Raw genomic sequence first — 13295 nt, forward strand, 5'->3', positions numbered from 1 at the left:
AATATATCCATCGGGACAATTCGTTTTTCAGTAGGACCGATTGGAGTAATGGCTACCTCTGTATTTTACGCGAGAATCTCTCTGGGAGCATCAGGTGACCACTTGCGCAATGTAGCCGCTGACGGGTATTCTTCAACATAAATGCGTAAAACTACGTCACAATGCTGTAGACACCTTCGGGAATACGGAGAAAGAGTAATCTGGTTGATAGCCCATTCACTGCTCAATAGGGACGCATTGGAACGCAGCGATTTCAAAACATGAAGCACTTCCGGATTGGATTTTTCTCAGGCTTTCGCCTGCAACATCAGTTCTGTTATACTCACAGACAATATTTTTACAGTTTTGGAAACTTTAGAGTGTTTTCTATCCTAAACTGTCAATTATATGCATATTCTAGCATCTTGTCCTGACAAATTATCCCGTTTACTACGGGAACGTTTTTTTTCTCCAAAAATGAAAATACTGCCCCCTAGTCACAAAAATACTGCCCCCTAGTCACAACAGGTTTTAAGCATGTTTTTACTCCTGAACTGATTTACTGTTGGGCTTTCATAACAAAGGGGTTGGATACTTATAGTCTCAAGACATTTCAGCTTTTCATTTTTTATTCATTTGTAACTTTTACATTATTGGGTATTGTGTGTAGGCCAGTGAAATTGTTTTAAACAAATGTAATATTCAGACTAACACAACAAAATGTGGAAAAAGACTAGAAGTGTGAATACTTTCTGAAGGCACTATAAGTAGTGCACTCTAAAGGGAATAGGTGATTTTCCTTAGAGAAAATAATATCCAGCACACTATATTTGATAGGATGTTTGACCCCAAATTACCCATCCAGAGCATCTGACCCACTCTTGCTTATCCACTTCCCCTCCAGCTACTGTATTGGTTTCATAACTCCACTTCTTTATATGGTTGAAACAAATTTGTAGTTCTTGGATTATTTCTTGAATTAGTCTCGCAACACGTCAAAACAGATTTGAAACAAAAGTGTATTTGTTCTTGGTTAGATCATTTTCCTAGAAACGATTCAGGTCAGTCTATTGCCTGAAGTGATGGGCCACACTGACAATCACAAGTGTTGTTTGCCATTCTGCAGTGTTAGCACTGCACATTGCAGCTGCATCCTCGTGAGTCAGGTCTAATTCAACGTTTATATTTCTCAAATTGCAGACAACAAACACTCAATATTATCTGGGTCTGACTCTGGACCCTAGTTAAAGGCTATAATTAAAGCCTATAATTAGGACCTGTGGTCAGGAAAAACCCCTGGCCCTACTTGTGTCCACAGCAAACTACACTAACGTGGAGCTTTGACTAAAAACGTATTGAATGTAATATACTAGAACATAGCCCTAAAGCTGGCAGCCTGCCCTGTCCTACTGTACCTGCGATGCGGTCTGGTATGTAAACAGGGCTGGGGCTAGAGAGTCGGCTTGGCAGGGTCATGCTTTGCATGGCTGGGGTGCTGGGCTTGCTGCTAGCCTCCTGACCCTGGCTCTGGCCCTTGTCTGTCTGAGTGCAGCTGTCCCTGCTGCCTGTCTTAGAGTGACCCCCTGTCAGGGGCAGGACCGGAGAGGGAGATGACGAGATGGACTCTGTCTTCAGAGAGTCAGTACGGTACTCTGGACCCAACAGAATTCCTGAGGGGAGAGAACAGAGGAAACCTGTTAGATATGTGGTGGTGCTGGGTTACCCATGACAAGCTCTCAAGTTTTTTATTCATGCACATGGAAGCAAGTTGAAGTAGATAGTAACACACAGTACATTCAGAATACACACAACAATTAAACAGCATTCATTCAGTACCTACTGAAAATTTAAAATCTGAGTGAGCCAGCAGCACTGCACCATTGCATAATATTTAACTTCCCACCCTCCTTCAAGACCACCCGATTGTTATTCAGCCTGATGATTACTACTGAACTGTACATTCCATACCCACAGCTGACGACCATTCATGTCCTTGACACCCTCCATACCCCTTTGTCTGTCCATCATCACGTTCTGACTAACACATCTCAGAGGCCTGTGAATCAACTTCCTGTACTCTCCCTGCCCTCTTCCTCTGAACCAGACTTCCAGCTGTTGTCCCTCTACCATGCATCTGAAATGACAACCTATGCCACTTATAGTGCAGTACTTTTCACAAGAGCCCTAGGCTGAGTCTAGTCAAAAGTAGTGCACTATATTGTATATAAGGAATAATGTGTAATTAGAAATCGCTCCTCAAGTCTGCAGTTCCAGCATCTACCCCACTCAATTCAAATATAAGAAGGGAAAACTTAAAAAGCCTTTGTTACGTGGCACATCACACAACATAACATGAAAACCAATAGCATTTGCACCCAGGCTGCCCTTCCAGCTGCTGTCCTTGCGCTCCTCTGTGATGGGTGAGCTGCTGAGGCCAAGGCTGTGGGAGAGCAGGCCCGAGCCCCCCGTGTTGGCGATGGACATCAGGGACTTGGAGGGACGCATGATGGACTGGGCGTCCCGGTCCTTGTTGGGATCCTTCCTGGAACGCTGATGGAGCACCTTAATCATGGCATCCTTCTCTATGATCTGGGCGTGCAGGTTCTTGATCCTGTGGGATGGGACATGAGTACACTTATTCAAATAAAAGGAAGTACAACATCCTGTAATGTGCAGAATGCATTACATGTACCGTAAAGACTTCTATTGTGTTCTGTATGATCAGTAAGAACAATGGGAGTTATAGTCTGGGTTTGACTGGGGTCATGGTTGCTTTGCTGTACTGAGGTTATGGGGGTAGGGTAAGTGGGTGTGTTAGGCTGTTAAGGATAGTATCTGTATAGTGGTCTGTACAGAATATATTTAATATTATATCAAATTGAAATGCTTCCACAGTCATTCCAAAGATCAAACACACAGCTATTTACCTGCTTTCCATGTCTAGACAGCGGCGGTTGGCCATGAGGATTTCCTCCTCCTCCTTCTGGATACGAGCCTCCACTGACAGCTGCTGCTCATAGCTGCTGCTGGGGGAGTGGCTTATCACCGACGACAATGTGTCCCTCTGGGTGGCGACAGAGGCGGCGGCGTCCAGGGCAAACTGCCTCATAACGCTCTCCTCCAGGTATTTCTGCTCCCATTTGGTCATGTCTGCCTCCAGAGCCAGGATTCTCTCCTCTTTCTCCCTCAGGTGCTCCATCAGGGCCGTGGCACTGTACTCCTGACCACTGCTGCTGCTCTGGGAGCCACCTTGTCTCTGGATGGGGGGAGTGGAGACAATGGGGGTGGAAGGTATGGTTGTCAGTAAACCTCAACTATTCAAGAGCTCAACTGCCATCCAAGTGAGGCATCAACTTGCAGTCACAGGCACTTATGCATTTGTAATACACACAATTGCTGTCTAAACCATGGCCCCAGGGGTACGCGGAATGCAGTCGCGGTACGCCAAATAAAAATGTTATTCACATTTTCAAACAGTCCATTTAGATTTTCCAACGGGGCTATACATTTGGGTGATGTTTTTTTCTAACCTGAGTAGCCTTGTTTCACTGCCAAAAATAAAATGAAACCATCTAGTGTTCAGCGAAATAACAACAATGTCAAATACAGGCAGGAGATGTTTTGAAACAATCACTGCTTCGCATACAAGCCAGTGAATTCTATGCGTTACACATGGATGAGTCAACAGACGTGGCGGGCCTGGCACAGCTCCTGGTGTATGTCCGTTACAGCTGGATGAGTCAACAGACGTGGCGGGCCTGGCACAGCTCCTGGTGTATGTCCGTTACAGCTGGATGAGTCAACAGACGTGGCGGGCCTGGCACAGCTCCTGGTGTATGTCCGTTACAGCTGGATGAGTCAACAGACGTGGCGGCCCTGGCACAGCTCCTGGTGTATGTCCGTTACAGCTGGATGAGTCAACAGACGTGGCGGCCCTGGCACAGCTCCTGGTGTATGTCCGTTACAGCTGGATGAGTCAACAGACGTGGCGGGCCTGGCACAGCTCCTGGTGTATGTCCGTTACAGCTGGATGAGTCAACAGACGTGGCGGGCCTGGCACAGCTCCTGGTGTATGTCCGTTACAGCTGGATGAGTCAACAGACGTGGCGGGCCTGGCACAGCTCCTGGTGTATGTCCGTTACAGCTGGATGAGTCAACAGACGTGGCGGCCCTGGCACAGCTCCTGGTGTATGTCCGTTACAGCTGGATGAGTCAACAGACGTGGCGGGCCTGGCACAGCTCCTGGTGTATGTCCGTTACAGCTGGATGAGTCAACAGACGTGGCGGGCCTGGCACAGCTCCTGGTGTATGTCCGTTACAGCTGGATGAGTCAACAGACGTGGCGGGCCTGGCACAGCTCCTGGTGTATGTCCGTTACAGCTGGATGAGTCAACAGACGTGGCGGGCCTGGCACAGCTCCTGGTGTATGTCCGTTACAGCTGGATGAGTCAACAGACGTGGCGGGCCTGGCACAGCTCCTGGTGTATGTCCGTTACAGCTGGATGAGTCAACAGACGTGGCGGGCCTGGCACAGCTCCTGGTGTATGTCCGTTACAGCTGGATGAGTCAACAGACGTGGCGGGCCTGGCACAGCTCCTGGTGTATGTCCGTTACAGCTGGATGAGTCAACAGACGTGGCGGGCCTGGCACAGCTCCTGGTGTATGTCCGTTACAGCTGGATGAGTCAACAGACGTGGCGGGCCTGGCACAGCTCCTGGTGTATGTCCGTTACAGCTGGATGAGTCAACAGACGTGGCGGGCCTGGCACAGCTCCTGGTGTATGTCCGTTACAGCTGGATGAGTCAACAGACGTGGCGGGCCTGGCACAGCTCCTGGTGTATGTCCGTTACAGCTGGGTGAGTCAACAGACGTGGCGGGCCTGGCACAGCTCCTGGTGTATGTCCGTTACAGCTGGATGAGTCAACAGACGTGGCGGGCCTGGCACAGCTCCTGGTGTATGTCCGTTACAGCTGGATGAGTCAACAGACGTGGCGGGCCTGGCACAGCTCCTGGTGTATGTCCGTTACAGCTGGATGAGTCAACAGACGTGGCGGGCCTGGCACAGCTCCTGGTGTATGTCCGTTACAGCTGGATGAGTCAACAGACGTGGCGGCCCTGGCACAGCTCCTGGTGTATGTCCGTTACAGCTGGATGAGTCAACAGACGTGGCGGGCCTGGCACAGCTCCTGGTGTATGTCTGTTACAGCTGGATGAGTCAACAGACGTGGCGGGCCTGGCACAGCTCCTGGTGTATGTCCGTTACAGCTGGATGAGTCAACAGACGTGGCGGGCCTGGCACAGCTCCTGGTGTATGTCTGTTACAGCTGGATGAGTCAACAGACGTGGCGGGCCTGGCACAGCTCCTGGTGTATGTCCGTTACAGCTGGATGAGTCAACAGACGTGGCGGCCCTGGCACAGCTCCTGGTGTATGTCCGCTACGTTTATGGGGGTCAATTAGGGAAGACATCCTCTTCTGCAAACCACTGGAAACCAGGACAACAGGAGAGGATCTTTTTAAAGTACTGGACAGCTTTGTGACATCAAATGGACTTTGGTGGTCAAGAGGTGTTGGTATCTGTACTGATGGTGCAAAAGCCATGACAGGGAGACATTTACATTTACATTTAAGTCATTTAGCAGACGCTCTTATCCAGAGCGACTTACAAAGACATAGTGGAGTGGTAACGTACGTACGTACAAGCAGTTGCTCCCAACATCACTTGTTTACACTGCAGTATCCACTGAGAGGCTCTTGCTGCCAAAGGAATGCCTGACAGCTTGAAAGATGTTTTGGACACTACAGTAAAAATGGTTAACTTTATTAAAGCAAGGCCCCTGAACTCTCATATTTTCTGCACTATGCAGAAACGCTTTTACAACATACACAAGTGCGCTGGTTATCAAGGGGCAAAGTATTGACACTTTTTTTTTTTAATTGAGAGACAAGCTTAAATTTTTTTTTACTGACCATAATTTTCACTTGTCTGACCGTTTGCATGATGACGAGTTTCTCACAGGACTGGCCTGTCTGGGTGATGTCGCCTGAATGATCTGAATCTAGGATTACAGGGACTTTCCGCAACTGAGGCTGTGATTAAGAAGTTGGAGCTCTTCTCTGTCTGCATTAACAAGGACAACACACAGGTCCATCATTGTAAGATGTTTTGTGTGCAAATGAACTCAAGCTTACGGACAATGTCAAATGTGATATAGTGAAGCACTTGAGTGAGTTGGGTGCGTAATTACGCAGGTACTTTCCCGAAACGGACGACACAAACAACTGGATTCATTATCCCTTTCATGCCCTGCCTCCAGTCCACTTACCGATATCTGAACAAGAGAACCTCATCAAAATTGCAACAAGTTCAGTGAAAAGTGATTAATCAGAAGCCACTGCCAGATTTCTGTGTCTAAGTGTCTGTGTTAAGACACTGATGCCCGTTGCAACCACATACCTATGTGAGTGAGAGTGTATTCTCAGCCCTCACTAGCATGAAAACTAAATACAGGCACAGACGGTGTGAAAAATGATTTCAGACTGAGACTCTCTCCAATACAACCCAACATTGCAGAGTTATGTCCAGCCTTTCAAGCACACCCTTCTCATTAACCTGTGGTGAGTCATGCACCATTTTTGATGAACAAATAAGGTTTTATATGTAAGATGGTTAAATAAAGAGCAAAATTATTGATTATTATTATATTATTATTTGTGCCCTGGTCCTATAAGACTTTGCTGGGTTGTGACAAAAACTGACCTCATTCTTATGTTAAATACATGTATCATATAGTGTGTGTGTGGCAGGCTTACAATGATGACAAAAAACAACATTTGAGAGTATGTTGACCCTGGTTCTAGAGGGGGTACGCAGCTGGAGGTTGAACGTTTGAAGGGGTACGGGACTATAAAAAGTTTGGGAACCACTGGCCTATGGCAACACTGGCTGGTAGAGAGGCAGGGCTCCAAGTCTGTCTGTCGTCTTTGTTGACCAGGCAGTCTGTCTTCTCCCAAAGGCTTGACTGGAATATACATATGGCTGCTCTTCCTCTTTCTCTCCCTCCGCAGACAGAACCTCTGATGTTCTGTCAGCTGCAACATTTCCCCCACATTCCCAGCATCCCCCTGGCCTGAATGACCTGGCCGCGCTTAACTGATAGGAAAACATTCTGTGGTGCTTCGCTTGGACACACAGGAAGAGACGATGGAATTTATGGAAGAGAACATTTTGGGAGAGAAAGAGCCTGAAATTCTGGGTCAGGGCGCCCCGCTAACGCTGACTGCAGCTGAGACACTGCTTTGTTTCCGTGTCTTTAACACACCATGTGTGTCTCACCTGCTGCATGCGCAGTGACTCCAACTCCCTCTCCAGCCGCGTGCGTAAGCGGTGCTCCAGCTGCTCTCTCTTCTCACAGGCAGCCTGGAGCTGGGCCAGGGCCTGCTGCATGCGCTCCACCTTCTCCACATACACCTGCTTCTTCTTCAGCTTCAGCCAGGGAGACAAAACACACAGACAGGATGTGGTCAGGGCACAGAAAGGAAATAGACAGGAAGTAGGGAGTTTGCATTTCATTCCAGAAACCTGACTGGGTTGGTGAAAGCAATACTTTCACCTTCTTTGTGCCACAATATAATTGCTGTCAACTATTCAGTCCTATTAGGTATTTGACAATGAGTGAAATACGACCAGGGAGGAGACAGGGAAACAGGTGCCCCCTTTCGTCCAAACAACCCCACCCAGTGACCAACCCCAACAGCCCACTCCAAGATAATGCAGCTATTGTGTACCCGATGCCTATGTCTCAAAGTCCCTCTGCACTGCAGCCCCTTTGAACTGCAACAGGAGATATAACTGTGGCTCCACTCAATAGACTGATTTAGCTCAGGGAGTCTCTCTGTAAAGAAAGAGAGGAAAAGAGAGAAAGAGGGAGAAATAGAGAAGCATATACAATGTTCCCACACAGAGGAGAGAGAGAGCAGGCGAAGAATCTGGCCCTGTTCAGAACTTTCATGGCAGATATAAAGCTCAAACTCGACAGCCTTTGTTCGGGGAAACAAGCAGGCGTTTGTGGTGGTGCCGGGCAGAAGAAGTGGAGCAGCCCTGTGCTTTTTAGGACACTACCGGTTCGTTTCCTGCTCCACTCAGCCCACTGGCTAACTGGCCCTCTGGGCTGTGGCCAGGCTATTTCAGACACATTACCAGCCAACAAACAGAACCTACCAGCCAGGGGCATCAATGCTCAGAGCAGCTCCAGTTTTCCACAGGGGAGTTCTGTCCAGGCCCACACAAGGTCACAGAGGCCTTTTGCATTTCTCTGGCCTCTAGTAGGCTAGACCAGGGGCAAGGCTGGGGTGATTTACCCTCTAGTCATCAGGGACAGCTATCTGCTCACTGTAGTGGGACATACTGATCTTATCAGAATCACTGACTTCTGAGGGAAGAAACTTCAAAGACGAAGGATCTTTATTTGGGGGATTGTTTGTGGTTTTCACTGTTTTGGATCTGAGGACTAGTAGCAGTTGCTTCGTTAACAAGAAATGATGTTTTGAGTCAATTTAAACCCACTTTGCAGTCTTCCATCTTACCCTTTTAACCAGTGCAAACCAACCCCATGGATCACAACTGAAAGCATACCAGAACAGACCCTGTCTTCAGCCAATAATGTAATCAATACCAGGTGATAGGATGGATGACATTGTGGTTCAATATTGACATTATCAGGCTATCAAGCTCAATGGTGACACAACCAGAGGAAGACAGGGAAGATAGCTAGATTATTTTACGCTCAACAGAAAGTCATGCCTATGCTTGTCCATCAGGGGGCATAAATATATCCCCGAACTTAATCTGTCGTGGACAGATTCTCGTGGACAGATGAAACGGCGAGGATCTGTCAAGGCTCACAGAATTATGTGATTACGAGCAGCAGTATTTCCTGGTTTGGGGTTTTCGTTGTTGATTATCTGGACGAATCAGGATTGGGTGAAAGTGGTACTTAAACTGGTACAGTGATTTTCAAGTCATGTGAGCATGATAAGTGGTTTCCACTAGATTCCACAGCCACAAAGTCAAAATGGTCTATAGTAAAATTCATGAAAACAGACATTTGCTTTTTGGCCATGATAAACATGGGTGAAATTAACGGAAGGGGTTTGGCCGAGAGTTTCCGTTTGCGAGGGAGGAGACTTCACTTCCTTCCTTTCCACAAAGGTCGTCATAATTGTTATTGACATCCCCCCCAGAAGAAAAAAGGAATTGACAAACTTTGGTGAGAGAACTTGACTTCTGGATAACCGAGATTACCTCAAGCTCAATCAACTGAACTGATGCCAGGATGAATTCAAGTATCCAAGACATTTCTGATATCACCTATTCATGAAGCAAGTGAGAACATTATGATACATAAAGCTTGTTAGACTAAGTCAGATCCTCACCTCCTCCTCTAGTTTGACTACTTTGGCCTGGGCATTGTTGAGAGCCTGGTCTCTAATCTCAATGTGTCGTCTCTGGTCGTCCGTGGTGGAGCGCAGGGCGTTCAGCTCTATCTCCAGCTTCTCCTTCTCACGCACCGTCTCTTTGTCTGGGAGACACATACACAACACACTGAGGACTAGCCCTCTGAAGAAGTGATATTCCTTTCATTTACTAAAGTAGTTATGTCATGAGCTTACTTTTTGCTCTGATGAAGGTCTGATGACCGAAAGCTCAGCCTAATACATTTAAAATTGTACATTGATACTGAGTGTGCGAAGGTTCCTTTTCATTAACTAAACATCATAAACAAATGTGTTTTGTGTGTGTGTCATTTTTGTTAAATGCCCAGTGCAGTCAAAAACATGATTTTCCTGTGTTGTACATACACTGAGTACACAAAACACTGTATAAAAATGTTTAATGACATAGACTATCCAGGTGAAAGCTATGATTCCTTATTGATGGCACTTAAATCCACTTCAATCAGTGTAGATGAAGGAGAGGAGACAGTTGAGACATGGATTGTGTATGTGTGCCATTCAGAGGGTGAACAGGCAAGACAAAATATATAAGTGATATATAAGTGCCTTTAAACAGGGTATGGTAGTAGGTGCCAGGCGCATCGATTTGTGTCAAGAACTGCAACGCTGCTGCGGCTTTCACGCTCAACAGTTTCCTGTGTGTATCAAGAATGGTCCACCACCCAAAGGACATCCAGCCAACTTGACACAACTGTGGGAAGCATTGGAGTCAACATGGGCCAGCATCTCCATGGAACGCTTTCGACACCTTGTAGGGTCCATGCACTGACAAATTGAGGCTGTTCTGAATGCAAAGGAGTAGGGAATACTGTGATATTGTGACATTTATGATAATGCCCTTAAAGTTTAAGAGCTGTTTGAAAAGACAGTGACATTTCTGCCTGTTTTGGTGGGATGGAGTTTTGGCCTGCCTGGTGGTAAATTAGTTAATAGACCAATATGAAAGAGAGTTCCAAACCTCTCTGCCAATAACAGATAGTTTTAAGGTTTCCCCTCCCCACTCAAACCACTCACAGACAGTCCTGGCAAAATGTATCTTTGCTAAGAAGCTATTTTTGTTTATTTTGGACCATTTTAATTTAACACAATCACAGGAAGGTACTTAATTGTTAACCAGAAATGATTTGATATTGAGATAAGAATAGCCTCATTGGACCTTCAAAAACAGTGACTTGAATGACATTTCTAGTGGATATGTAGTGTTCTACAGTACATGAACCCCAGACCCTTTGCCTGTCCTTACTGATGAGGCCACACAGAGGTATGTTCAGACTGGATGTAGAATGTTGGAGAGGCCTGGCCTGGTGTTCCCTGGTAGCTGTGTTAGTGATGTACTCACTCTGGGTGAGTAGCTGAGAGATGGTCTTACGGTTGTCTTCCGATCCCTCACACTCCTTAGCAGCTAGCTGTTTGTTGGCAGTTTCCATGCGCTCTGCAACAGAGAATGTCATTGCCAAAGTCAGGTCAGAGCCAGCCTGAGGGTCTAGTGGCCAAAGAGACACACTGTGCACACTCAAATGCCCGTGAACACACACATACATGCAAACTTGTGTGTGCGTACACAAAGGCATACCCAAATATGCTCTAATTCTCATAAATCAAATCTTTGCAGGAAATTAGATCATAAAATGGCAAGACAACATGTTAAAACTGGGGAATTAAGCTCCTTAAAGAACACACTGTTAAACTCCTTGCAGAGTTGCACATTCAATGTGGTCAGCCTCTAGTTAATATGCATGCTATGCATGCTATGTATGGGGATTTTGGTGCTATTAAACAGCTCAAACAGAATTTCGACATACAGCTCTGTGATTGTGTAAATGTAGCCATACAGACAGCGGGGCCATGGATTAATGTGAATATGGAGGTGGAGGGAATTCACAATCCCCCGAAGCGAATTTAATAGGCCTGGACTCGGAGTCGATGTGGAACTCATGTTCTTAAGATCCAAACTTTCGTTCCACGCACATAAAAGGCCTTGGGGCCCGGTTGCTCAGCAAAATGGAGCAAACAAAAACAAAACAATAACTTTACATGCACACATTTCCCCGCAGAGGGAGAGGAGGAGGTCCCCATTCTCTAATGGAGTCACGAGAAAATTGGCCTGAAACAAAACAGGCCATTATTTCTGGTCCAAACGTTAAAATAATATTTAGTTGAGTGTTAAGTTAACCAGGCTGGGCCATGAAACATCCAGAGAGCATTCCAGAAACAAATATTCAGTTGTTTCATTTCCATTCCCTGTGTTTCTCAAAACACAACAATGAGTGGGGCATACATTTACGCTAAACCCCCAAAAGTGAAGCAAGATATCAAGGCTGCCAATACGATAGGAGAAAAAAAGAGAGGAAGGAGAGACCTAAAAAAATGTTTCTATGTGATTTGTTATAAAAGCATGGAATCTCCCAATGGACCCGGTCTGGGCAGGGAGTCATGGACCCAATCTTGGTAGGGAGCCATGAATGGAGTTTTTTTTCCTCCCCTCTGTAGGACTGAAGAGCTTAGTGAGGTAGAAACTAGAGACATGAAACTGCCCCCACCCACTGTGCTTCAGCTCAGAGCTTCCTACAGAAACAGAGAGTGAAGATTGGAGCTCGAAGGGTCTTTGGTCTGCTTTATAGTAAGTTATGAAGTTGAGACTTTGGACTGCCTGTAAACACTAACATATCCCATTGATTGATCATATTGATTAATTGACAGATCTAGCAATTGATTGCTCTTTTACGTTTACTTTTTCTCTATGCCACAGTAAATGCACAGTAGTACAATAACATTTATTTTTTAAAAACAGTTTCAACATCACAGCTCGTAAACCGCACCAGGCAAAATTTGTGAAAGCTGTCCTCAGAAAATCTATTCAAATCAAACATACCAGTGCAATCAATACAAACCCAACACAGCTTCTGAACATTAATAAATATTACTGAACAAATATGCAGGCAATGCTGTTGAGGTATGCCAAATCTAATGCAGAAAGGACACACCACACACACTTTTTCCTACTAAAAAGTTGTTTTTTTCCCCCAATAAATGTAGTATGGAATAGATTTCATCTACTGCCATAAATCCATGAACAGGTATCCTTTGAACATTAAGCTATTATTTTGACCAGCAGGGCCTGGTAACCTACATAATGGATATGTATGCATGCCATGGACATTCCAGCTGAATGTGACCTCTTACCTCTGAGGTCCCTGTTGAAGTCGTGCAGCCTGCGCACCTCCAGCTCCAGCTTGTTCCTCATGGTTTTCTCCAGAGCCTCCCTTTTAGTGGATGACTTGGCCAGGTTTTCGTAGGCCTCCGAAACCAACGTGATCTCTGTCTCCAACTGACCAGGGAGAGAAAGGGAAGAGAGAGAGAAGAAAGGGAAGAGAGAGAGAAGAAAGGGAAGAGAGAGAGAAGAAAGAGAGAGAGAGAAGAAAGAGAGAGAGAAAGAAGAAAGAGAGAGAGAGAGAGAAAGAGAGAGAGAAGAAAGAGAGAGAGAGAAGAAAGAGAGAGAGAGAAGAAAGAGAGAGAGAGAGAGAAGAAAGAGAGAGAGAGAAGAAAGAGAGAGAGAGAAGAAAGAGAGAGAGAGAGAAGAAGAAAGAGAGAGAGAAGAAAGAGAGAGAGAGAGAAGAAAGAGAGAGAAGAAAGAGAGAGAAGAAAGAAGAAAGAGAGAGAAGAAAGAAGAAAGAAGAAAGAGAGAGAAGAAAGAAGAAAGAGAGAAGAAAGAGAGAGAGAGAAGAGAGAGAAGAAAGAGAGAGAGAGAGAAGAAAGAGAGAAGAAAGAGAGAGAAGAAAGAAGAAAGAGAAGAAAGAGAGA

The 13295-nt window shown here is 46.0% G+C and overlaps 1 protein-coding gene across 1 annotated transcript in view; it reads right to left on the reverse strand.

Moving 5' to 3' along the window:
- Positions 1–13295, reverse strand: part of LOC118390041 (angiomotin-like) — a 51601-nt gene that overhangs the window by 7206 nt on the left and 31100 nt on the right. Inside the window, 7 exon segments of the mRNA XM_035780190.2 lie at positions 1395–1649; positions 2355–2590; positions 2907–3235; positions 7315–7464; positions 9414–9559; positions 10834–10926; positions 12678–12822. Of these exon segments, the coding sequence (XP_035636083.2) occupies positions 1395–1649; positions 2355–2590; positions 2907–3235; positions 7315–7464; positions 9414–9559; positions 10834–10926; positions 12678–12822 (1354 nt within the window).

This window comes from Oncorhynchus keta, chromosome 11, assembly GCF_023373465.1.
Source record: "Oncorhynchus keta strain PuntledgeMale-10-30-2019 chromosome 11, Oket_V2, whole genome shotgun sequence".
Classification (NCBI taxonomy): Eukaryota; Metazoa; Chordata; class Actinopteri; order Salmoniformes; family Salmonidae; genus Oncorhynchus; species Oncorhynchus keta.